This window comes from Anastrepha ludens, chromosome 5, assembly GCF_028408465.1.
Source record: "Anastrepha ludens isolate Willacy chromosome 5, idAnaLude1.1, whole genome shotgun sequence".
In the NCBI taxonomy this organism is placed as follows: domain Eukaryota; kingdom Metazoa; phylum Arthropoda; class Insecta; order Diptera; family Tephritidae; genus Anastrepha; species Anastrepha ludens.
This window is the reverse complement of record NC_071501.1, coordinates 123,186,998-123,212,239: the sequence shown is the minus strand read 5'-3', so window position 1 is coordinate 123,212,239 and position 25,242 is coordinate 123,186,998. Positions and strand designations below refer to the sequence as shown.

Here is a 25,242-nt window from a genome sequence, read left to right as displayed (position 1 = left end):
GGCTTAAGAAGATTCTTCATTGAAATTCGCTATGATATCAGATCAATTGAACTCAATTGTGAACTGCTCTATTATTTCAGCAAATAACTGCAATTTGAAGTATTCTATTTTCCAATTTGCGGCGATAACAATTTTTGTCAATTAACTAAGCGCACGCAGGCAGCTCGAAAATCTGTTTTTTTTATGTTTTTGACAACGTATCAGATTTATGTTATATGTTTATTTTGTGTTTGAAGCTTTGGATATTGATCGGCTCTTCCATCATGAAAGCACTAATAATCCCTGCAATATTCATCGGATGTGTTTTTATTGTAAGTATGCCAAGTGTCTTGCATTTAAAAAATATACATTTTAAATAGTTGTTAAACGTTCAGCTTTTCTCATCGCCAGATCGCGGTACATTCGAAAGCGGATTTTACGAATATAAAATGCATTGATTTCGATAAGACTATGATGTACTTCGATATCTGTTTGCTGAAAGCTGTTAATCGCACCTACAAATACTTCACCATACGAGCGCAATTTCCAAGGCATGAGCCTATCAATAATATTACGGTAGGTTTGAGATGGAAGAATTGAGTTCAGTTAAAATGTATTTCTTTAAATCGAACAGGTAAATTTTGCTGTGCACCGAAAGGTAAATGGGTATAAGCCTTTTTTATACAACATAACATTTGATGCCTGCGAATATTTAGAAAAGCGAAACAATCCAGTGATTCGATTTGCTCACAAGTTTTTTGAGAAATATTCAACTTTGAATAAGACTTGTCCCTATGGCGAGGTAAGAGCGAATTTAACGCAAGTAATCTTGAAAAGTGCTTATGTGGATATGCAATATTTTAGAGCTACGAATTGGTGGACAAAGTTCCACTTAGTTACGTGATCCATTTGTTGACGGATGTACTTCCATTCCCACATGGAGATTACGCCTATTCACTGGTATTTTATTACTACAAGAAAAAGGCGGGTATTGTAACAGTTTATATGACACTCTCCTGAGAAGCACAGACTCGTGCATTGAGCCTGGCCAATTCTTTTTCAATAGTTGCATTCCGACAATCAGAGTTTCGTTCAAAATACATTTCTCAGTACTTATGTTTTATTAATTAAAAGCTGTGTAAAAATAGTATAAAAGCTAGCGTTTTTCTAGTCTCTGAAGACGTAAACCGCGCTGAAAATTGTAATCCACGTAAAATATGTAGTATCCGCGTTACTTTCAACTTTATTTACATGGTAAGAATGGCTCAGCACAGAATTAACAACAAAGCGTAAATTTTTTATCTTATTTTCGTGAGACATCAGGGCAAAGTACCAACAAAAAAATTTGGAATATCTTCGGCGTGTACTGAACTGTTACTGATGGGCAACACATATGACTAGGCCGTATTTAGGCTATGAAATGTATGTATGTATGAAAATGCAGGCAGGTCACTGTTAATTTTAAAACACAAATGCCTGGCTAGACCAATTCTACTAGACAAATACAATTGAATATCATCGACATACTGAGACTCACAGAATATACCATTCCCAAACAGACTAAATAAAAGGGGACTAGAGCAAAATATTGCGGCACACCGGTGCCAACATATTAAGACGTGGAGGAGCCAGTCTTGGACATTACTTTTTGAGTTCTTGCTGAAAGGTAGCTGATCATAAGCTTGAGAGAACAATCAGAAAATCCGAAAAAGTGCTTAAGCTTTTTGCTGTACTGAATCAAATGCCTTACAGAAATCCAGAAGGCACAGAAGAGATAGGTTACCGTTGTGAAACTGCATCCTTCTGTCATCAAGTATTTTTATCATAGCCGTAGGGCAGCTAATCTTAGGACTAAACCCAGATTGCAGTGGGGGCAAGAAGTTATTTTCCTGAACAAATGATGAAATTTGCCTTGCCATCAGCCACTCGCACACCTTTGAAAAAGCTGGTAAAGTGCTTACTGATCTATAACCACTAGGGCCAGTAGCATTGCTCTTTTTGGCTACAGGAATGATGGCAGCCTATTTCCAGTCTGTTGGAAAACATTAAGTTCTGAAGCAGTGGTTAATAATATGTGTTAGAGTGCCTAGAATAAAGTTTCACCAATTTCAAGGACATCCCATCTTCTCCAATGGTATTCTACTTGAGAGACATGACAGATATCAGAACTTCTGATTTAATTACTCCGTCAAATTGAAGCTGATCTTTTAAACCAAAATTGCTAATAAAATTTGTACCATCTTTTACCATCAAATTAAAAAAACCAAATGCGTGTGAAGCTTGTTTTTGTACTGCTGCTATTATCTTGTATGGATTCGTTTTGAATAAAATAGTTTGCATACAATATTTTCATACTCAATCCGCAACAAGAGTTTTTAATAACATAATTCTTTAATTTTAGATTTTTCATAAAGGTAGATTAAAATACTATAATATTAAGCCGCCACAGCCGAGTGCAGTTGTGCAGGACCACTAATCTATTCATCCTATATTTGATGCGCTCTATGGACATGAAATATTAAAATGATGGAAAACGTTTTCTCGTTCTCTAATTCAGGGAGATGAATACTTTTTTAATCAAATTTATTTATTTATTGATTAAGCCAATGAATATAATAGATTCTTATGGCTAAGTGGACATATTTTAAGATTAATAGGCAATAAAAAAAGGAAGTACAATTAAACTATTTATGATAAATATTCAAAGATTTCAATAGGTGATCTTTTCAAAATGAAAAATCTATCTCAACAAATTTAGAGATTTTATTAAACGCAATTGAGGCTCTAGTAATAGGCTGCTATTCTAAGCATAAAGAGATTTTGAAAGACCAACGAGTAAGATCTTCGACTTATTTAACATATTAATTTCACATATTTATTTATTTCATTAAAGCACCAAGCAAAACGTTTCAAAACCTTACCTTTGGAAAGACATCGCATTTTATTTGTGAAGAAGGAGGTCGGAATACTGAGTCGCCATTTCGTTTAAGAATTCTTTACGGTCAGCGGGTACAAGTGACTGAGAGATTGAATCGGTGCCTAATCCTCGTTAATTCAAAAATGTGTGTGTTTTTTGTTTTTTTTTGATAAAATAAATAATATTTGCGTATGGAACTAAAGAGCCCTATTAGGCTCGCGAGCCGCAGGTTGCCGACCCCTGGCTTAAGAAGATTCTTCATTGAAATTCGCTATGATATCAGATCAATTGAACTCAATTGTGAACTGCTCTATTATTTCAGCAAGTAACTGCAATTTTGAAGAATTCTATTTTCCAATTTTTGTCAATTAACTAAGCGCACGCAGGCAGTTTGAAACTCTGTTTTTTTTCGACAACGTACCAGAATTTATGTTGTATGTTGGTTTTGTGTTTCAAGCTTTGGATATCAGGTCGGCTCTTCCATCATGAAAGCACTAATAATTTCTGCAATATTCATCGGATGTGTTTTTATTGTAAGTATGCCAAGTGTCTTGTATTCAAAAACTTTTCATTTTAAATATTAGTTAAACGTTTTTCATCGCCAGATTGCGGTGCATTCAAAAGCGGATTTTACGAATATAAAATGCATTGATTTCGATAAGACTTTAATGTACTTCGATATCTGTTTGCTGAAATCTGTTAATCGCACCTACAAATACTTGACAGTACGGGCGCAATATCCAAGGCATGAGCCCATCAATAATATTACGGTAGGTTTGAGATGGAAGAATTGAGTTCAGTTAAAATGTGTTTCTTTAAATCGAACAGGTAAATTTTGCTATGCACCGAAAGGTAAATGGATACAAGCCTTTTTTATACAACATAACCATTGATGCCTGCCAATATTTAGAAAAGCGAAATAATCCGGTCATTCGATATGCTCACAAGTTTTTTGAGAAATATTCTACTTTGAATAAGTCTTGTCCCTATGGCGAGGTAAGAGCGAATTTAACGCAAGTAATCTTGAAAAGTGATTATGTGGATATGAAATATTTTAGAGCTATGAAATGGCGGACAAAGTTCCAATTAGTTACGTGACGGATGTACTTCCATTCCCACATGGAGATTACGCCTATTCAGTAGCATTTTATTACTACAAGAAAAAGGCGGGTGTTATAACAGTTTATGTGACAATCTCCTGAGAAGCAGAGACTCGTGCATTGAGCCTGGCCAATTCTTTTTTAATAGTTGCAATTCGGCAATCGGAGTTCGTTCTAAATCAAATAACATTTTTAAATAGGTACTTATTTTTTATTAGTTAAAAACCGTTTTTAATCAGTTTGAATACAAGCGTCGACAAATGGAGAATCGTGTTGTAAAGACTCAGTTCAAATAATTAAAACTTCGACAGGTCTCAAAGTCCAGTTCAGCGAAATGAAGTGTACATACTTTTTCACCAGGCTTCAAGAAGTTAACGTACCACTTAATCTATTTTTTCTTCTGATTTCTACCCTTTGGACGTGGACAAATTATATGCCTTCTTGTGGCTCAGGACACAAGTTGCTTTTAGCAAATAAGCCTATTTAAATATTAGCAAAAAATTGCATTACAATAATTAGTTACCGTATGGTGGATGCATAGTACCTTCAGAAATATTTTAAAGCAAATAAGCCTATTTAAATATTAGCAAAAAATTGCATTACAATAATTAGTTACCGTATGGTGGATGCATAGTACCTTCAGAAATATTTTAAAATCCCTTGGGTTTTCAGCCTTAGCCTTAACTTCAGACCACATCGTATTAAGTCCGGTGGCGCTAATTTCATCACGAAGTCAGCGAAAAGAAGCGGCCGCCGAAACGGAATTGAAACTACTAACTTACTAAATAATGACTAGTGATTGAATGAAAATAAAATTTTACTTCATTCACTTTATTTCTTAACTTTATGTATGACTTATTGTATTTCATGTGGGTTCGTAAATATATAATAAACAATCAGAAAATATTAGACTAGAGTCGTTTCCGTGCAAAAATAAAAACTACTTAATTATTTGGGTTAAACCTTTTTTTATTTTTGACAAAGTCTCATTTAAAAATTTGGCAATCTCTTTAACCGCTCGTGTCGTGTCTAAGAGTATTCGAGTGAAAAGTGCTGCGAAGGGTGTTTGATCAGCTACGACTGCTAGATGGTATATGGAGCCGTCAAAGACTGCAATGATTGGGTCATATTATGCGTATGAGAGATGACCCCGTTGCGCCTAAAGCACAAAGCCTTCCAATACTAACATGGTTTGCACAAGTTCTAATGGACCTAAGGGTAGGAGAAGGCGTGTTAGAAACTGAAGAACTGTTACCGAATATCGAGATGCATAGAAACGAATTCTGAACGAAGCTGCAATCTCTTTCCTGCGTTGTCGTGATGGAAAAGAAAAATAGATCGACTTCCTCGAGTGAAAAAAATGCTAACACGAAGAAATATATAACCGATCTGGCGAAACTTGGTGTGTGTTCATCCAAGAGATGCTACTAACTAAACATAACTTCGACATAACCAATAGTGGCATTTCTCTAACTTTGCACGGGCTCGTACGAAACGTCTCAGAAATGACTTCCTATTTGATCATACCTTACGTAGAAAATAAAAAGAACGCTGTTGCAGAGCTTATAAACATACGAAAATGCTCTCATGTAACATTGGTGTCGATTGGGTTAAAGACATTTAAGGCCACAGCGAATATTCATTGCCAACTTCTCGAACGTAAAGCACCAACAATGATAGGAAAAATTCCCATCAAAGAGCACAATAAAATGATCAGCAAACATTTCTGCTTGGGTGCTACCGAAGGTTTCACCCCTGCAGACAAGTGCTAAAACCTGAGCCGCCTCCCAGGCACCGGACAAAAGGAGCCTACAACTACTGGATCGGACAGTAAACAGACAGACGCTAAATGACATTCATCGGGAGACACTTACCACTTTCCTAGACTCCCGACCTCTGAATGCCGTAATCGCAATCCAACCTTCAACTATTGCAGATGAAGAGCTTCAGCTTGCCCGAGAGACTCGCGTAACTTTGGCACAATTACGTTCTGGATACTGTAGCAGACTAAACTCCAACCAATCCATAATCTACCGCGGCATACCCAACATATATGTCAAGCAGGTGAAGGCACTCCGCACGATATTAACCACTTTTTCACGAGCCTCATCAAACCTACTCAGGCAAAATTCCTCTCCTTCCAGACCCAACGAGTCGAAACAGCACCTGGGCCTACCGTTAGATGAGCTAGACGAAGGCAACCGGTAACTACCATACATTGCACTGGCAGGGTTTAGTGAGCAGCTACAACAACAACACAAACAACATGGGAACAATTTTAAAGCGTTGGAAGCCCAACTAACCTTTGCATTCATTGACGTGTCAAGGTATTTGGATTTTTTTTTTAAATATATATATTTTTTTAAATCGAAACATAATCTAAATAAATTGTAAAGAAAAAATCATAATGCATACCTAACAACTTAATTTGGGTATTCTAGCATGCTCTGCCTCAATTAAAATTTTGATTACTTAATAGTCCAATTAACTACAAAAATGTCAATGCGTCTTCAATACGATTTCAAAAACATAAATTAAAAATTTATAATTGACTTTTTCGTGCGTACTTTGATCTCCCTATTAAAATCTACAAACACACGCACATCTGTCGGTGTATACCTGCGCTTATAAGTATAAAATTCATTGCGAAGACTAATTAAATGCTCCCAACAGCAGCGCACGTCAAATAGCTCACCTCACCTCACTCACTAAACTAAACCTGGCCGTCAAAAGTTCTTAGGTGTCTCCGAAAATGTGTCACTTTCTCAACGACCAAATTAAAAATTCAAAAATGGCACAACACACACTTTAAATGAAGTAATTTTCTAGGACATTTGTAAACGATTTTTAATTGCAGTGGAAATGTGAGGAGAGGTGGGGAGATTCGAAAGCGCTAGTTACTTAAATGTGCGCCTATATTACGACAAAGTTCAAGTCGTATGTGAAAATTAAGTAATTAAAGGAAATCATACATACATACATACGCACATATGTACATATACATGCATACTTAAGTAAGCGAAGGCGGAACATAGGTAAATGTGTGGTTTATTGAGTTATAATTGGCCGCTGGGGTTTCTTGCCTGAAACTATCGGCGGTTCAGTATGTAATTAAAATTTGTGTCAACGAGAAATTTAAAGTTCGATTATGTGCGTAGGCTGCCAACGTATTATCGCGACGTATGTGATATGCCTATTATTGCCTGTGGATATGTACGCAAATACATTGTGACTACATATAGGGTGTTCCAATACAGCAACGTATTTTGAAATTTGAAATAGCGCAAATTATGTTAGGTTACATGGCAAGAGTGCCACAGATGCACAACAGGTAGCACTAGAGCGCCTTTTTGATCCCACGAAAGACCAAACTTATAAGAAGATAAGCCACCTACAGCCATCCAGTGCTGTTGATGTCGTGGAGGAGAGGAAAGAGATCTAGGCTGGGGAACTGCCTCAGGCTACCCCAAAAGGCACGCTAAGGAGCCTCAAGCGCCAAACTCGAACATTTGCAAAGAAAGTGAAAGAGGAAGATACTGTTTTCTCTACCGGATCCCGATCACCCAGCGTGCGGTGAACACCGCTATGAGTTTGGAAATTGTATGACGGTGGATCTCTACCACTTTAAATGTTCTGCTTTTGTCGTACTGATTTCAAAGTGATCTTAAGATAGCACATGATAAGAGAGAACTTCATCTGTCTTGCGGTTTTTTAAGAAAGAAATTGTGCAGTATCCCTCTAACAACGGGCACCGATGTCTGCAATGGGAATAACAGATGGTTCTGTCGACCTCTTCCTGCCAAGCTTATCGGCAATTTCCTTTCCCTCGATGTTCATATGCCCTGGAACCCATATAACAGAAATATTTCCGGCACGCTCGAGACGATTGATCTCCTCCTTACTGGAGTTAACCAAAAGAGATTTTCAGCATGGCGACGACAGGACTTTGATCGCAGCTTGACCGTCAGAACAGATATTTATGTGTCGCTCCCACCGTTCCCTATGCATTTTTCATGCCTGCAAGATCATGAAGACCTCTGCTTAAAAAGCACTACTAGTTTTCAGCAGTTTACTACTAGCTGATTTAGGGAAAACCCCCGTTCCAAATCCAGATTCCATCTTGAATCCGTCGGGGAAAACAGAGTTATCTATACCTGTGCAGACTCTCCGCTCCTTCCAATCCAACCTGCTTGGAAAGATAGTCCTAACACAACCCTCACAACCCCGTTTGCGGATGGAGAGATCTGTACGAAGTACAGAAAAGGAAGAAATCTGACCCAAAGTGCTACCTTGTCTTACATGAAGTTGCCTCCACAGGCCAACCTCCTTCAACTTAATAGCGCTCTGAGCAGCAATGGATTGAACTTAAAGATCAACGTGAAATAAGTGCAGAATGACGTTAAGGGCAGAAGAGGGGCATGCTCTTCACGCTCCAAATGTCAAAAGTGACAGAACCACTAATTGTACATCCAGAGAACTACTGTAACCTCACCTAACCTAATAGGCATCCAGCAATTATTTATAGTATCTTATAAATATACTTCCTAATATAGTTACCAGTAAATGATAAAAATAAATTTAGTTTGGCATTCGTTGTAGTCAAACTATTTTACATTTACGTACATTATTTTACATAGATCATAGATTCGACCAAACCCATGCTCGTGTAAGTTAAGAGTTCAGTTTATTAATTATTTCAACATTTTCTTATATATTACATAGATAAATTGCTGCCTTAGTAGAACCAAAGCCTAGTAAATAATAATAATTTTGTCTGGATTATATTATAAGAATTATATGAAAGTAATAGTAATAAATTTTCAAAACAAATTTATTGCCATAGTTAAAGATGTGGCTGTATGGGACTATATTTCCATAGCTTGGTTGAGCGCACTCCACCACCCTGATGCAAAAATTTCTTCAGTGGCCAGTTCAATTGCTTTCGTAAACCATTTTTGTAATCTTAGCAGTGTGCTTCGGGTCGTTGCCTTTTTGAAGGAACCATACAATGCTTAAATTTCCGGCACTAGTTTTCAAAGTGTCGCTGAAAATTTGTAGATAAACACTAATATTCATTAGAAACTCTTTTATTGAATCTAAAGCCGTCATGCGCTACTAAATCAAGCACTAGCCACAGCCGGGGTAGCATTTTACTATAATTTTTCTCCAGAGCATATCTCCTTTCTTGCACTGAATGAATATAGGATTTTCCAATAAAAGGTGTTATTGGTGAATGGATTGAGCTATCGAGAGATGATTAACGATTTTTATCGCAGGAATTGTATGGTATTGATCTGGATTGTATTGTTGTATTGTATTTTGTATTTTCAACAAGACGGCGCTACGTGCCACACAAGCAACGAAACCATTGATCTTTTACGGGAAAAGTTTCCGAACCGTGTTGCCTGTCGAAGAGGTGTTCACAATTGGCCACCGAGATCTTGTGATTTAGCACCTTGTGACTTTTTTCTTTGGGGCCACATGAAAGAGAAGGTCTACGTCAACAGCCCAGGGTCGATTCAAGACCTCAAAGATGGAATTCGAGGGGCTATCGAGGACATAGAGCAGCCATTTTGCAATTCGGTTATGGAAAATTTCATGAAAAGGATATTGTCCTGTAAGCGTGGTCCTGATGGTAATTTGCCTTTTGTTATTTTCCACTATTAACGGCATACCTTCCTCTTTATAATGAAATAAACATCCGATCATGTATATCAAAAAATAGCATTTTTCTTTGAAAATCAAAATAACACCTCTGTTTGGAAAACCCATTATTTAAAATTTGCTCTCATCACTAAAAGAATGTTGTTCCACAACTTTTGTGGTTTTTGAGAAAGTGAAGCATATGTACGTACACATATATGTTGTTATATTCCTTCTATCTTCGTATCCCACTTTCTTACAGCCTACTACTTCCCTTTGTGCAATATTTTTCCCTAAAACACCAGAATAGCCTGTTTGAATGCAACGGAAGCAATGCGCACTTGCCCCACAACGGCTTTGGGAAGAGTCCCTGGACTCATTCCACTTCTCCTTGGAGCCAAACGGTCGGCAGCTAGTGCAGTCCTAAGGCTTCCTAATCTATTTCATTTTAAATAAGGCAATTTTACATGACATGTAAGAGTTCTGGGTTGCATCCTGAACACTCCGTGCCTTACGGTGGCAAGATGAAAAAAAAACTAGAATTCCCCAAGAATGTCAAGGTGGTAATCAGTTATCACTCAGATTGGGGAAACAATGAAATATCTTTAAGACAGGTCACACAGGTGTAGTTTACTGATGGATCCAAAATGAAAAACGGCAATGCCGGGGTTGGAGTTGTGGGACTACATTTCAAGAAAAAAACGTCTTCCATTTCTCAAGCGGAGGTCCACGCCTTAGAGCTTTGTGCCAGATGATGTCTTCGCAGAGGCAGTATCAACATTCCCTCTGACAGTCAAGCAATTTTAAAATCGCTAGATATCTTCTCATTTCAATCAAGGTTGGTCTGTTGGTCTGGGAATGTTTTAAAATTCTCGAAACTCTACCATCAAGAAACTTTCTTACTCTGGCATGAGGGGCATGAAGGGAATGAAATTGCGCACACTTTAGCGAAAAAGGATGCAAAAACTTCCTTCATTGTTCCTGAACCTTTTTGTGGGGTAAATAACAGCTTCAAAAGCGCCTTTTTACATGAGCGGGAACAACGCGGCTCAAAAGAAAAATAATCGCTAATTCCAAACTAAGATTTCTTCACTTGTTTGCATTGGTTTTTTATTATTTTTATTTGTTAAAGGCTTTGCATTTCTGTTATTTCTTTATTATTTACAACATAAAAGATATTTTTTGTACATATAAATATTTCTTTATTCTTGAATTACATACACAAATTAATTAGGAACATATACAAGTAATATGAATTACAAATAAATAAAACACAAATTGATTACATTTGAAATTTACACCGCGCAACAAAATTCATTACCGCAATCGCCTAATTTAATACTGTAATCGCTCATTTTTTACATTTCATGCAAAGTTCTTATAATTTTCAATAATTGCTAGTTTTTTTGATTAATTTTGTTACATTTAAATTTAAATACAAAGTTATTTTGCATTTAAACAGAAACTTTTCTCCCACTGTTGTCTCTCCATGTAATCACCGCCAGCAACACCGCAACACTGACATCGTACCCAAATAACAACAACTTCCATATTTCCAACAATGTTTCCCAACCAAAAAATTAATTCTATAAATTTATTGAATATATTAGATTGCACGATTGCACACCCCCTGTCAGCCCGCCCCTCAAAGCGGTGGTGTGCGCGCTAGTGGTGGCGGTTGCTGCTGCTGCTGCTGCGGCACCTGATACGGACTGTAGCGCTGAAAGTGTCGTATACGCATATCAGGTGAGGCCGAACCAGAAGAAGATGGCGTGGTAGCTGGTGGAGGCTGTGGCACGCCAACCATTATGGTCGATAGTGGCGGTGGCGGCGGTGTGCGGCACGCATTTGCCGCTACAGCAGCGGCGGCGGCAGCTTGTGCGGCTGCTGCCTGTTGATTGGCGCTTGCTATGAAACCGGCGGTAAGTTGGGGCCACTGTTGCTGCCACATGCCAATATTGAAGGCGTTCAGTACGGGCGGGCGTTGATAGAGTTGCGGCAGTAGCATTTCCGTGTATGGCGAGCGACCGAACAGTTGTAGATGCTGACGGGCTTTCTCGAGAAACGCCAGCGATGCGGCGTCGGCCTCTTGTGGCGAGAGTTGAGCCATGAGCGGATCGGGAAAGAAGCGCAACGGTGAGCGAAGGTGTTGCTCGAGTAGAAATGAGTCCATGGGGTCCCTGTGTAAATAGAAAATATTTGAATTAATCTTATAAATTATTATGAAATATAAATTATTGTTAATATTCCTAAAAAATAGTCAAATTATTTTAATAGGCGAAACAAAAATTATTATAGAGCAGATTTTTCGTCATGAAAGAACCACTTTTTCATCCTATCAAATTGTATTGCCTATATAGCATTCGGTATCGGGGTTCACTGTTCGAATCCTCAGGCCTGAAATAGCAGTTTTTTTCTAATAGCGATCAGACCTCGGCAGGCAATGGGAATCGTCTGAGGGTATTTCTGCCATGATAAAGCTCCTCAAAAAAATCAAAAAACACAACATCGGCTGTTTGGAGGCGGCATAAAACTGTAAGTCCCTTCATTTGTCGGAAAATATCAAGAGGCTCACCACAAAAAAGAGGAGGAGCTGGTCCGAGCATGCAATAAAGTATGTTTGCACCAATTATATATATGAATTTATATTCAGAGAGCGTACGGTATTTAATTATGATTTTTTTTTTTGTTGCTATTTTTAAGATATGGAGGACTACAACTTAACTCAAGAAATGAAGAGACATTCAGTGCGATAGTTCATCCGTTCCTAAGGTTCACGGTGAATTGGAAGCATCAGGTGGCGGTACGAAATCTGTTGCAAAACGTAACAAAAAAAAAAGATGTCTACTGCAGGCTAAACAGAGCAAGGGCGGCGTTCGGACAATCGCATACAGTATGGGCGAGTTCGCAAACCTCCAGGCGCACTAAATTGCGAATATTCAGCTCAGGTGTGAATTCAGTATTGTTGTACGGAAGTAAAACATGGCTGGGCTCCAACATCATCACACAGAGGCTACAATCTTTCGACAAGAAATGCCTCCGCATCATCTGTAGAAAATTCGAGCCGAATACCATCAGCAATAACGCGCTGTGGAGATAAACGATTGGGGAGCCCATCCTATGGCAAATCAAACGCAGAAAGCGGCGATGGATAGGCCACACGCTTAGAAAACACGCAGATAACATCACGAAAATGACACTCGACTGGCACGCAAAAGGGAGCAGAGGTAGCGGTCGGCCAAAGAATACTTGGAGAAGTTGAATGTTGCGCGAGCTAGCAGATGCCGACTCCGCAAGGGACGGCGCGAAAACAATGATCCAGAAGCGTGTGCGATAAAGAGTCTTGTCGAGGCACTATGGTACGGAGCGGAATGAAAAAAAAAATATAGACAAAGCACAGCCAGCTATCCGATCGCCTTCTAATAGCTTGAAAAGACTGACTTTAATGCCGCCTAACTCCCCAGATCTTAATCCCCTGAATTACATTAATTATGGGGGATTTTTTGTTCAAAATAAAAGGTAATTAGTTGTACTCTCAAGTCGGCCTCAAATACCATACGCACCCTGTATAATTATGCCTAGCGCAGAATTTTGCCAGAGGGAATAAAGGCGCGTTTTTCAAACATTCTTTACCTTATCCGGCAAAGTATGCACTGTGGTCTACATATTAACACTAGATCTAAGCTTAATCTTATTCGATATTAAAAATCAAGGGACTCTTAAGCATTTTATTAAATTATCTGCTAATTTATGGCGTGCCATAAAATCTAATTTTCTCGGCCAATTTTCATTTCCAACTCCTCCACTTTCCAGCACAAGACATGGTCTGATTTTATTGTTGTTGTTTTTTTTTTTTTGCTCTTGTTTTCGCATTTGATGTTAGTGCATTGTTATCGTCTCATTGACTTCACATTTCATAGTGTAATTAACAGTTGATATACAACAGCACAATGCACAGCGGGAAAGGAAACAATCGCAATGAAAAAAGTGAGCAATACAAGCAACTTAGAACATGAATGAAAATAACACCAAAAACAACGGAAAACCCAATAGTAACAGAATTTATAACAGCAAAAATACAAAAGCTGTTTTTGAAATATTTTTTCTCGCTTATTTTGCTGTTGTAAGAACAACTTTGTATGTCAGCAGCATTTACTCATTACTGGCGTTTCGTTAGTTGGCCATGTTCGTGTTGCATGTACGAATGCGCTTCAAAGTTAAATGCGCCGACCTATAATTTTCTCGGCCAACTTAAAATGCTGTCGGTCGCTGCGTAATTGTGTTGTTGTATGATACTACTAATACACACATTTCTACCAACACTTGCACGTAGGCACAGAGCCATGTATAGTGGCAGAACGAAAGTGTCGAACAATAAAAAAGGGTCCAAAATGCATCGCCACTAAGCAAAAACACAAAAAAAGGCGCAAAGAGAAACGGGTGAAATCACTTTTATCCGACACTTTAAAGTTTGTGTTCTTTTTCATTAAGTGCGCATTCTTTTCTGCATGTCTGCAGCCAGCAACACTTCTTTTTTGCAGCTTCAACCGATTTTTTATTTGCAACACCGCCTGCATGCGTTTCAATTTTTATTATCTCTCAATACAAATTTGGTAAATTTGTGGCCAAAATATTTTCGGCTTTTATGACATGCGATATAATTTTTTAACACTTCATTCCCCAGCACACGCATTGCACACTCACACCTAGATGTGGGACCCAGGCTGAGTCCAATGTGTAGGTATGGAATGTCGGGTGCCTAAGCGGGCGGTTGGCTGCGGGAACTACGCACGCAACACGCAGTCCAAGTGAAATGCGTAATTGTTGCTGAAAATTTATTTAGTGCTAAATTGGCCTTTGTTGCCTTGCTGCACTGCTCCTCCGCTTTCCTTCGCATTTGCATTCGCTTTGCCCGTAGCTGTGAGGTGAGACAAGAATGTGAACGTATTTTGACAAGCGTCGAATGCAATCAATCATTTTCACTACCGAATATCGGAGAAGCCATGCGAAGAAAGCACAGGGTGCTGTAGAATACGGATAAATAATTTAGAGTCAGCTTGAGCAATTTTTTAATCAAACAAAAAACAAGAAAAAAACAAAAAAAAAAAAACACTTTGATGAACCGTCAATCGGCAGTAGATTTTGAAATTCTTAAAAAAGTTTAGATTTATGTTTATAAAATGTGAAAATTTTACGATTCCTGCAATTGCACTGTGTAACTAACTGTACATGTGTATGTATGTATGGGAATGTGGATAGCTTTACTCACCTATCAAAATCAGTCAGGCGTGATGAGTCACGGAATCCTTTTGCGAATGGGTTCGAATCGATTTTCAGTTTCGTGATTAATTGATTTTGATACGCCGTAACTGCAGTAAATACAGTTTCGGGAAAAACGAAAGTTTTGTGATCCAGATACTGCAGCTCCTTCGGATTTGTTGGTATATTCTGGCCATGAGCGAGTCGCACCAAATGTATGCGTGGTTGATAACGGTGCATGGAGTTAAGAACGATCTGCGGCAGAATGGGAGAAAAGGTGGAATACAAAATAAATAAAAGGTGAAAAGAGAATAAAATGGTGAATAAAATGTGAAAACTTCTTGTGATAACAGGTGGAGAAAGGGTGCAAGTGTTTTGGGAAATATCGAAGTGGTGGCCATATGGAGATGTTGAATTGTACTGTAACAGAAAAAGTGGCATAGTTACGGACGCATTTAGAGCAAATATACTTGAGGATATTTAAAAATTGTATTCTGTTTATTCAATGTGAGATTAAAAACTGGTTGGTTGTTGTAATATAGACACTGTATGCCTTTTATGGATGCCATAAAAATGGAAAATTTTGATCCAAAAAACTTGGGATACTTTCAAAGTAATCGCGAAATCCTGCAATTTAACTTGTGACATAACTTTTTTAATATGAGTAAAAATGCGATACATAAAAGCATTTCAACATACAACAAAATAAGACCATTTAACATTTAGATAAATCTTTTTATAAGTACTTATATTATTTTTATTCAAGCAGACAAATCCTAAAGTAATATATTTTTTATATTTTATTTAAAAAGCCATGGGAAGAAGGAACGCTTCCATAAACGCTCTTTAGCCCACTTTCATCGGAAGTTAAATATCTTGGAGGGATACTTGACACCAAACTATTATACATTGGAAGCCAGACATTGAAAATCGGGCAAATAAGGCTTGAATAGCTTTCTACTCAAAAAATGGCGACTCAAGCCACAGGCCCTGAATTTCGTTTAAACTAACTTCCCACCGACCTTTACGTTATTTCCATCGCAGCGTAAAGTGTCATTAGGTTAAAAAGGGTGGCCTCTTGAGGCAAACTCTCAAGGGACATGGTGGCATTTTCACGCAGTTAGCAACGAATTTCTCTCAACTTCGGACAGATCTTCCTATCCGCAAACTGGAGTTTCAGGGTCGTGCCATGGCAATATTTGCAAGTAGGCAGGATTAGAAGGAGGAGAAAATCTGCACCGAAGCAGATACCTCTGTCTTCACTGACGGCTACAAGATGTAATCGGGACTCAGATCATGGGTTTTCTCTAAAACAGTTAATTCATCTAGTTTCTTAAAATTTCCGAATACTGATATTATTTTTTAGACAGAAGTCTTTGCGATACTGTAGGCATGCAAAATATTTAGTGTGGGAGCGAGTCCGATCAGGAAGCCGCGATCAAGTCTCTGATGACGCCATCGTGCAGATGCACACTAGTCAACTTCTGTAAGGAGGATAACCCATCTCTTGGGTGTGCAGTTATCATTTCTCTGATCTGGCTACCAGGACATAGGAACACAGAGGGAAATGTAACTGCTGACGAGCTTGCCAGGGAGGTGACTGAATTGGTCTCAGGAGTCTCCTACCCGGTCATCGGCATTCTCCTGACATATTTTCTCTGTAAATGTTCGGGCATGCTAAGCAGCTAGACGATTAAGGTCACTGGGAGCTCCTTTCTTCGACAGCCTGGGGCAATGCACCAACCTAAATCCAATCAATCTTCTCCATTATATCGACAGCTCTGGCTGGCTGTTGATATCTGCCTATTGGAGGTCTCATAATGGTATCAAAATGGCGCTTTAATGTTGCTTGTGGAGTGCAATTGGTACTTCAACCATTTCACTTGCCGACCTACCAAACTTTTGTTGTAATAAAATTTTATAATTAACAAATATTTAGGTTTTTCAAATCGATACTTCAAAATTTTCGGTATCTCGAGATCAATCTAGTCCCGAGTGCTTCGAGATTTCCCTGAAAATTACGGAGATTCCTAGACTCCGCAATTGGTATCCCTATTACCTATAGATATTAGAGTATCTATATCTCGATTTCAGTATTTTAAGAAAAACTGTTGGTTAGTCGGCTGTTTGAAGTGCTGATTTATTCGAAATCCAATTAGCGCTTCCACACAATTTTGTTGTCACATCCTCGCTACCAACAAGCTATACAAGTTATTCCTTTACGATCATATCCAGTCTTAAGATTGAGAACCTTTTTAAGATTGTTTACATCCATACCAGTCAGCTCTTCGAGCATCAGCTCTATGGACCATAAGCCAGTTATCACTGCCGTGACTACAGGCATTCATTCGTTTCATGCAACTGTTTTATACATAAAATTATAATGCGCTGATTAACTTTTTTTATTTTCTTTTTTTTTTTGTCGGGTTCCCTTTTTAATTTTCTCTAAATCTACCCGACCTGCGAAGAAATCTGAGTAGACCTTGTGGTACCAAGGAGCCAAGGTGGTCGCTTCTTAACTCATCAGTACTAAAGACCTTAAGCCCAATTCGAGCGAAAGTCGAGCTGACGCACAGAAAGTGGTCCGCCGATTAACTTAGTTATTACTTATGTGCTTAAGAATAATATGCAGAGCCGATGAACTAGCGAAACTCGGCACCAAATTGACTGATGAGTACATAGAAAATGGCATAGGCATACCCTTACAAACATATAAGCTACTTATCCTTGAAGAAATCGTAAGGAATGCAAACGAAAGATGGCATAATGAAGTCACCTGCAAAATCGCCCGTCAACTGTGGCCGACTCTCAATGCTAAACGCACAGAATCTTTGCTAAACCAAAATAAGCACAACTTTAGCACACTGGTTTCTGTCGTAACGGGACATTGTCTAATAGGTAGGCACGCCTAACGATGGGTGTGTAGGCACATGACTTCTGTAGAAGTTGTCTTGCTGAGGAAGGGAAAGAACAATCTTGCACCTTCTGTGCCATTGTCCTGCTCTATCCAGACGGAGATTTGTTATTCTAGGCAGACAATTTTTTAACGAATTGGAACATCTCAGTTCTGCAGAAATAGGAGGTATTCTAAAATTTTTGAAAAGCACACTCTGGTTTTAGGAGAAATAGGGAAAGCTCCCCACGCGGCATCACATTGAGCTATGAGCCTGAGTGTGTCTCACAGGACAACCGCTTCAACCTAACCTACTTATGTGGGGTGTCTTTGAATCTGCTCATGTTAGACTTGAGAAATATTCTCGAATATTTCCAGGTTCTTTAAATTGGCAACACACAAATTTTCTAAACATTTTAAGTATTTCGCCTTGATGTCTGCGAAGACTGAAGTGCTGGCACGTGCACTTTTATGGTAGCAATTATGTAAAAATACAAGAGCCCATAAAAAAGCGAGAAATGTGTGGAAAGAACGAATTGAGCAAAAAGTGACTATCTTGCAAATAAAAAGAATGAAGACAGTGAGAAAAAAAATATTTATGGTCATTGTTGCCACCTTTTAAAATGTTCTACTCTTCACTTCGCTATGATTGTTAGCCGGTTTTATGTGCTGACCTGCATTTTCGACAAAGTGCTCCACTCCTTTGTGGTACTCGCACATACATAAGCTCCCAACTCAGTTATTTTATTTCTTTATTCTATCGTTGATTTTTGCCTTTTGTTGGCTCGTTTTGACTTTTTACGACAGGCAATTTACATACGTACATACATACATAGCCACATATATGAGTACAGACTTGTGTGTGTGTACGCCAGGTGGGAGAACTCCGCTAAAATAATGCCACCGTACTAAACGTCTCTACTCTACGTAGTATAAAATATTCATGCCCACCAAGTAACGTGAGTGTTGATTGTTTTGGTAAGTGAATATTTAAAGCCGTGAAGTAGATATCTGCGCTTTAAAGCGCAGCTACGTTACTAATTTCTTGTATACTTTTCCCTAAACACAGCTCTTGATAACCATATTTTCAAAGTAAAATTTCTTTGCAGTTTTCATTCGCTCACCTGTCCATTTTTATCCATTTCATTATTTGTCAGTTTCACCTTCTCAAAAGAGACCACTTGCTTCCTTAGCGCCTCCACACTTATAGGGCAATCTGGATGCGGATAAAGTCGCGCTGGAGGCGGTGGATCCGCTTTGCCTGCAACCAGCCACGATGAGCGATGGTAAGCGTAACGATAACGCCGTGAATCCATAGGCACGACGTCCAGCACCACAGCATAACGATCAGGTGGTTGGATTTGGCGCAGTGGACCTGAGAAGCTGACACGTACGGTGGGGAACATGCGTCTGCAAGGATAAGAAAGATTATGCAAATTTTGAGTAAAAAATATTAATTCGAGCTAGTAAACATATGTATGCATATGTACGAGGTGTGCTCAAAAATATAGCGAATTTTGAATTTTCGCAGGTTACGTATATTCGAATTTCTTTTTTTTTGTGGCGATATGTTGGTACTCATGTCTCTCACTCATGCCGACGGGTTCGGCCATTTTGAATGTTCAGTTAATTGTTGACAGCTGCTTTGTTTGCTCGTGTTTCGGTTCGTCTTCGATTTTTACCTATTCAAAAAGATGGATTAAAGAACCTATTCCGAATGTTAACTGTGTCATACGGAGAAGCTGCTTTGCAGCAATGTTTACCGATGCTCGATATCGAAAATGCTCTCAGAAGGCCGAGAAGATATGAACGACGAAAAGCGTGCCGGACACCCGAGCACTTCAACAACAGACGAAAAAATTCATGAAGCGAAGAAAATGGTATTTGACAATCGTCGAACCACCGTTAGAAAAGTTGCTGAGGACCTAGACATATCGATTGGCTCGTGCCATTCGATTTTTTTCAATGATTTGGGCATGAGACGGGTCGCCGCAAAATTCGTACCAAAACTGCTCAATTTCGACCAAAAGCAGCATCGCATGAACATTGCTCATGGGATGTTGGACTCTGTCCGCGACCACCCAAATTTGCTCCAGAGGGTCATAACTGGTGACGAATCGTGGGTTTATGGTTATGACGTGGAAACCAAAGCTTGCTTGTACTCGACTTTTTGGCCAAAAACAACACACTAATGATGCCTAATGCCACAGCCACCGTATTCCCCAGATCTGACCCCTTGAGACTTTTTCTTGTTCCCGAAACTGAAGAGTCCCATGAAAGAACGACGCTACGCTACGATTAACGAGACAAAGACGGGATCGAAGAAGGAGCTGAACAAGATAAAAAAAAATATTTTTTGAAGTGTTTCGAAGATTAGAAAAAACGTTGGCACAAGTGCATAATATCTCATGGGGACTACTTTGAAGGGGACAAAATACATATTAATGAATAAATAAATAATTTTTGAAAAAACACAAAATTCGCGATACTTTTTGAGCACACCTCGTATGTATGTTATTTATGTTGAAATTATGGAATCACACAATCTTCAGAGATTTGGGTCGAGTCTTTATTTCATTAGATTTATTTTGCTTTCGACACTTTTTTCATTTACAACTCAAAAATATCAAAGAAAATACTTCCTCAACTAACTCAACCTCTAACTCTAGTGTTGTAAATGGTCAAAAAATTCCAGACAGAAGAACTAATAATGAAATAACAATCAACAAATATATGCAAGTTTGAGGGCGATGAGAAGGAGTTAGTTGCCTTCGAGGCAATTTTTTCAGTCAACCAATTTCTACAAAGTAGTTAAGGCCACATTGTGGGGGTGGTTGTCGTAAAACGCCGTTATTATTTCGTTTACATAGCCGCCAAATTCGTTTTCGACAAACAGGTGCAAAAAATTCGGAAATGGCAAAAAAAATAATAATTCTTAATGCGAAATAAGCAGAAATGCTGCGGATTAATGAAGCCGCTAATAAGCTGTGAACATGCAAAATATACAAGCGAAGTGGGTGCTACTTGTGGAGTACCAAAAAAAATGTGTGGACAATTAAAGTCGTCGAAGAGACAGAGAAGTGACTACATAGGAAATAATTCAAAGCAATTTGTAAATAAGTAAAATATTTTATTCATAAGAAGAATTTTATGAAGAGGTCGATTCGCCGAAAAATGTGTATGTATGTGTATACGGCTCATGTCGTTCGAATGGATTCGAACGCTCCGGCTTTGAAAGTACTCGATGTGGTACCAGCCGGTGGTAGAAAAAGAAGGAGATGTACGAGTATACAATACAAAATGCTTTCCTTTATTAGAAAAAAATATAATTGTTTCTTCAAAAACATAATTTTTTAATTCTTTTTTAATTCTAAAACATTCATTTTATTCATAAAACAAGTTTAACAAAAAATAACTAAAACTTGATTTATTTGATTTTCTTCAGTTTTCTTCATTTTTTTTTTATCAGTGAAATACTTTTAGAACAAGCCATATTTGGATACTTAGGAAAAAAGCATCAACCCGAATGATTTGCAATAACCATACGACCAAGAGCCTAAATTCCAAAAAAAAATTATAGAAAGAGTTTGTTTTAAAAAAATTGAAATCGAAGCAAAATATCCTCTCCTGCTAGCCCCCTTAGCTACTTTGCCTACCGAAATGTAATCTGTTTGGTTAACGACCTTAGATTTATCTCCTTCAAGTGATGTTATGTTGGGGATACTTTATTTATTGGGAGTTCTAGTAGAACCTACTTGGCTAATTTCAATGGCTCTTATCATTATGGACAAACTATGGGAGATACAAACGGATGGTCGTATGCGCATGCCAAATCGATCCTTCTGGTCATAAAAATATCTGCCGTTCGGAGTCGGCTTGAAACTGTAGGTCCATCCATTTGTGGAACAACATCAAGACGCACACCACAAATAGGAGGTATATATATATATGTAATATATAAGTCCATCATAAATTCCAAATAAAACTAACTTTTTTTTCAAATAGAAGCGACCAGTGTATATTTTGTGCGAATTTTTTGTATGAATTGAAACGAAATAGTTTAGTTTTTAGCTCCACAAGTTCTGCATCGATTTAGGACTGGACTAACTGCGGACCACTTCAGCACAGTAATATTTTTGGTTGCGAAAAGCCCTCTGGTACGCTAACCGCTCTGGATTGGAGGTTTGTCCTGTTGATACGTCCACGATTCACCGTGAAACTCTTAGGAAAAATTCAATAGAACATTATCCAAGAACTCTACTTAATTTTCTGCGCTCCTCTTCTCTCCTCTTCCTCTTCAAATTGGGGCCTAGCCACGGTAGCTAAATCCACTACAGGTCATAAAAGAGCCAACGTGGAAGTTTCGAGGGTAACGCGTTTTTGGTGGCTCGCGAATAGTTTTTCAATACTTCAGACAACCATCAGGCACATCGAAATTGGATTTTAAAAATTCTAAAAATTAAGAATTGCTACTCAGTTATGGGGTCAAACTTCAGATTATCGGCAAATTAGAATGTAGCTGCCTTGAGATGTGGCACGAAATTCGGTTTTTCCAGTCTGTTTTGATATTTTAAATTCGAATATTCACTCAAAATTTGCTCTATTCATCTCTTTGTAATATTGAGAGAAAGTTCATAACTTATTTAGTAAGAGCTAATGCTCTGATAGCCAAACGTCTCATCTCTCTCTCTTTTACCTGTCGTCAATCTTAGGCCTTGGATCAGTTCTTTTAATTTTTCCATATCCATCTGGATTTTTTCAAAAAATTGGGGACGGTATTTTTATTTCGATTTATTTTTAGCGGTAGTGTGCGAACCGAGGCTCCCGATTCACTATGAACGGGAATACTAGCGCCTTGCTCAGTAGATGCTGCGTTCCTCTTGACTTAGTGTTCTAAAAAGTTATTTACCCGGTACGGAACTACTCAACTTACCTTCAAGAATCCTCCCCTTACAACAATTTCCTTCAAGAGACTCAAATTTCAAGCAACAACCAAACGAAACGGGACTTGAAGCAAAAGAAATAATAAATTAGAACTAGCCCTAGTTCGTGCACACATTTAACTACATTTTAAGGCAATTTAAGAAAATAATATGCAGTATTTTAGATGAAAAATTATGAAGTTAGTTTGTCCAGTACGGCTATTTCGCTTAATATACCTAAAAATGAAATCAATATTCTTCTTATATAATATATACATATATATACATATATATATATATAATTGGGGCGTGCACCCTTTTAAGGTGTTTGGCCGAGCTCCTTCTCCTATTTATGGTGTGCGCCTTTATATTGTTCTACAAAAGGAGGGACCTGCAGTTTCAAGCCACCTCCGAACGGCAGATATTTTTATGAGAAGCTTTTTCATAAGAGAAATACACTCGGAGGTTTGCCATTGCCTGCCGTGGGGCGACCGCTATTAGAAAAATGTTTTTCTTAATTTTTGGTGCTAGTAGCCACGCACCAACCCATTCGGATACAGCGGCCGCGACTTATAGTTCTTAAAAAAATGGTAGTTTTGGTCTTCCAACTTTCGATGCGAGTTAAATTTTGTTTGTCAGATACCTAAAAAAGTTAACTAATTAAAGGTTCGTAATACAAAAATATGTTATGATTCCTTCTAAGTTATCTTACTCTCGAATCACCCTTTACTCAAAAGCAAATGATTACACGGATCCCCTCTTGCCATTAAAATACTTTTGGCTGGTAAAATTTGTCACAAATTAACATATTAAGCCATCGCATTTCAGCTAATAAAAACATAATATGGACCCTTCAAAAAGTACCGCCAACGCAATGCCCAAAGACATAAAATAAAAGCAATACGAACGCCTGTATAAAAAATGTTCAGAGTAAAAGCAGACAAAATAATATTAATTTTCACGACTTAATTAATATTTCATTGTGAAAAATTCATTGGACTGCGCCAAACGGCAGCTGAACTAATTCAAAGGACATTTATCATTGCAAAGGTAGCCAACTCCACAACTGAGGTCAAACACACACACACACACAAACAAACGTAGGCGAATCGCTATTTTAATGGAAGAATACCAAAGAAATTTAGTGGCGAGCAAATTAATCCTACCTGAATGGAAGAAAAACAGGCAAGCAAGAGAGTGAAAGACAAAGCCAAGTGTAACGGATAGCAGACAAGAAACACGCAATAAAATCGTGCTATTGGCTGCAACGTACTGACCTCTTGAGCAGCGCGCTGCAAAAGCATAACAAAGAATTATAAGCAGCGAATTCCAGGCAAATCGTCTTAAATAGGCTGATTTCGACTTGGCGGGGCGAGCGCGCTAAGGGTAGCCGTTGGTCAAATATCTTCAACCGTCTGCGCTTTTTTCACCACGGCATTATGAAATTAATAAAATAATAATAAAGGCAGTAAATATTTAAATGTACTTAATGTTGCTGTTGCTTTTGTTGCTAATGTTATTGTTGTTGGCAAGGTAATAAACAGCAATGCGCACACCTCTTATCGAGTCGAGCGATAAAGATCGCGTGTGACCGCTAAGCAATCGCACCGAAAGCGCGGCATTAGTGGCGCATTTGTTGTCTGTGGCTGTGTCTGTCGCTCAAGTGTGGCATGTTGCAGGTTGCAGCGGCAGATATGTATTTGCCTAAGCCGCACACACACACACCCATACACTTATGGACATGCTTTACAAGCTGGGAACCTATCAAACCATATGCACGCGTAGGGAGCCCATCGGCAGCCGTCGGCGCGTTGGATTACTGAGGCAAAGCTGCAGAAAATTTGAATTTTGAATTTATGTGTTGAGTTGTCATAAAAAGTGGAAAAATTTGCATGTTTTGTTTTAGTGCATTTGTCGGCAATGGATTAACGAGCGCCGTAGCTGAGGTGTTGATAATGAAATTGCAAAGCGTAACAAAAGTGCAGCTACGTGAAAGTTTGCTTGAAGGCTTCAATATTTCTTGGCTGAGGGAGGAAAGAAATGAAAAGATAGGTGTACAAAATATGCGGTAACTAACTCTTTTACATATAAAGGGTGATCACTTTGGAGGTATCGGTTTTAAATTGAAACAAAACAACGAAAATACAAATCGATTGGGCAAACGTTTTTTTTATTTTTGTGTAGAATCATTCATGACATTCATGTTTTAAAGATTATTCCTTTCAAATGTTGGCTGCAACTGCTCCATAATTGGGTCATCCATAAGCACCAATTTTGAATGACTCGCGATTCACTGGAGGACTTCGGTCAGTGTCTCGTAAATTAATTTAGGAATGTAGGCTACCAATGCCTCAATCGAAGCTGGTTTATCCACAAAGCGTTTAGACTTTACATAAGACCACGAATAAAAATCCAAAGGTGGGATATCACACGATCTTGGTGGCCAATCCACTGGTCCGGTACAAGAGATAAATTACTCACCGTCTCAGTAGCACCGTCTTGTTGGAACCAAATGTTGTGGAGATCCCA

At 38.4% G+C, this 25,242-nt stretch overlaps 3 protein-coding genes across 6 annotated transcripts in view; 2 read left to right on the top strand and 1 right to left on the bottom strand.

The window, feature by feature from the left end:
* The first annotated feature begins 253 nt into the window (after positions 1-253).
* Positions 254-999, top strand: LOC128864887 (uncharacterized). Its single transcript, XM_054104647.1, has 4 exons — positions 254-311; positions 391-555; positions 614-781; positions 844-999. The coding sequence occupies exons 1-4, from the start codon at positions 264-266 to the stop codon at positions 997-999; spliced, it is 537 nt and encodes a 178-aa protein (XP_053960622.1). The 5' UTR covers positions 254-263.
* Positions 1,000-3,381: 2,382 nt separating this feature from the next.
* On the top strand, positions 3,382-4,325 carry LOC128864886 (uncharacterized). Its single transcript, XM_054104646.1, has 4 exons — positions 3,382-3,429; positions 3,502-3,666; positions 3,725-3,892; positions 3,955-4,325. Exons 1-4 carry the CDS (start codon positions 3,382-3,384, stop codon positions 4,096-4,098), a joined length of 525 nt encoding a protein of 174 aa, XP_053960621.1. The 3' UTR covers positions 4,099-4,325.
* A 6,563-nt stretch (positions 4,326-10,888) lies between these two features.
* LOC128864553 (T-box protein H15-like) overlaps positions 10,889-25,242 on the bottom strand; it is a 42,521-nt gene continuing 28,167 nt past the window's right edge. For all 4 annotated transcript variants that reach the window (XM_054104271.1, XM_054104272.1, XM_054104273.1 and 1 more), the window contains exons 4-6: positions 18,916-19,201; positions 14,909-15,153; positions 10,889-11,819 (exon numbers count right to left, since the gene is read on the bottom strand). In XM_054104271.1, the coding sequence (XP_053960246.1) occupies positions 11,285-11,819; positions 14,909-15,153; positions 18,916-19,201 (1,066 nt within the window). In that variant the 3' untranslated portion in view covers positions 10,889-11,284. The remainder of the gene's footprint in view (positions 11,820-14,908; positions 15,154-18,915; positions 19,202-25,242) is intronic.

Excerpts from the sequence above, each read along its gene's own strand:
- LOC128864887 (XM_054104647.1), top strand. The coding sequence starts at position 264 with ATGAAAGCACTAATAATCCCTGCAATATTCATCGGATGTGTTTTTATT. Across the intron at positions 556-613 it reads AGCCTATCAATAATATTACG|GTAAATTTTGCTGTGCACCG; the intron begins GTAGGTTTGAGA and ends TAAATCGAACAG. Across the intron at positions 782-843 it reads AGACTTGTCCCTATGGCGAG|AGCTACGAATTGGTGGACAA; the intron begins GTAAGAGCGAAT and ends GCAATATTTTAG.
- LOC128864886 (XM_054104646.1), top strand. The coding sequence starts at position 3,382 with ATGAAAGCACTAATAATTTCTGCAATATTCATCGGATGTGTTTTTATT. Across the intron at positions 3,667-3,724 it reads AGCCCATCAATAATATTACG|GTAAATTTTGCTATGCACCG; the intron begins GTAGGTTTGAGA and ends TAAATCGAACAG. Across the intron at positions 3,893-3,954 it reads AGTCTTGTCCCTATGGCGAG|AGCTATGAAATGGCGGACAA; the intron begins GTAAGAGCGAAT and ends GAAATATTTTAG.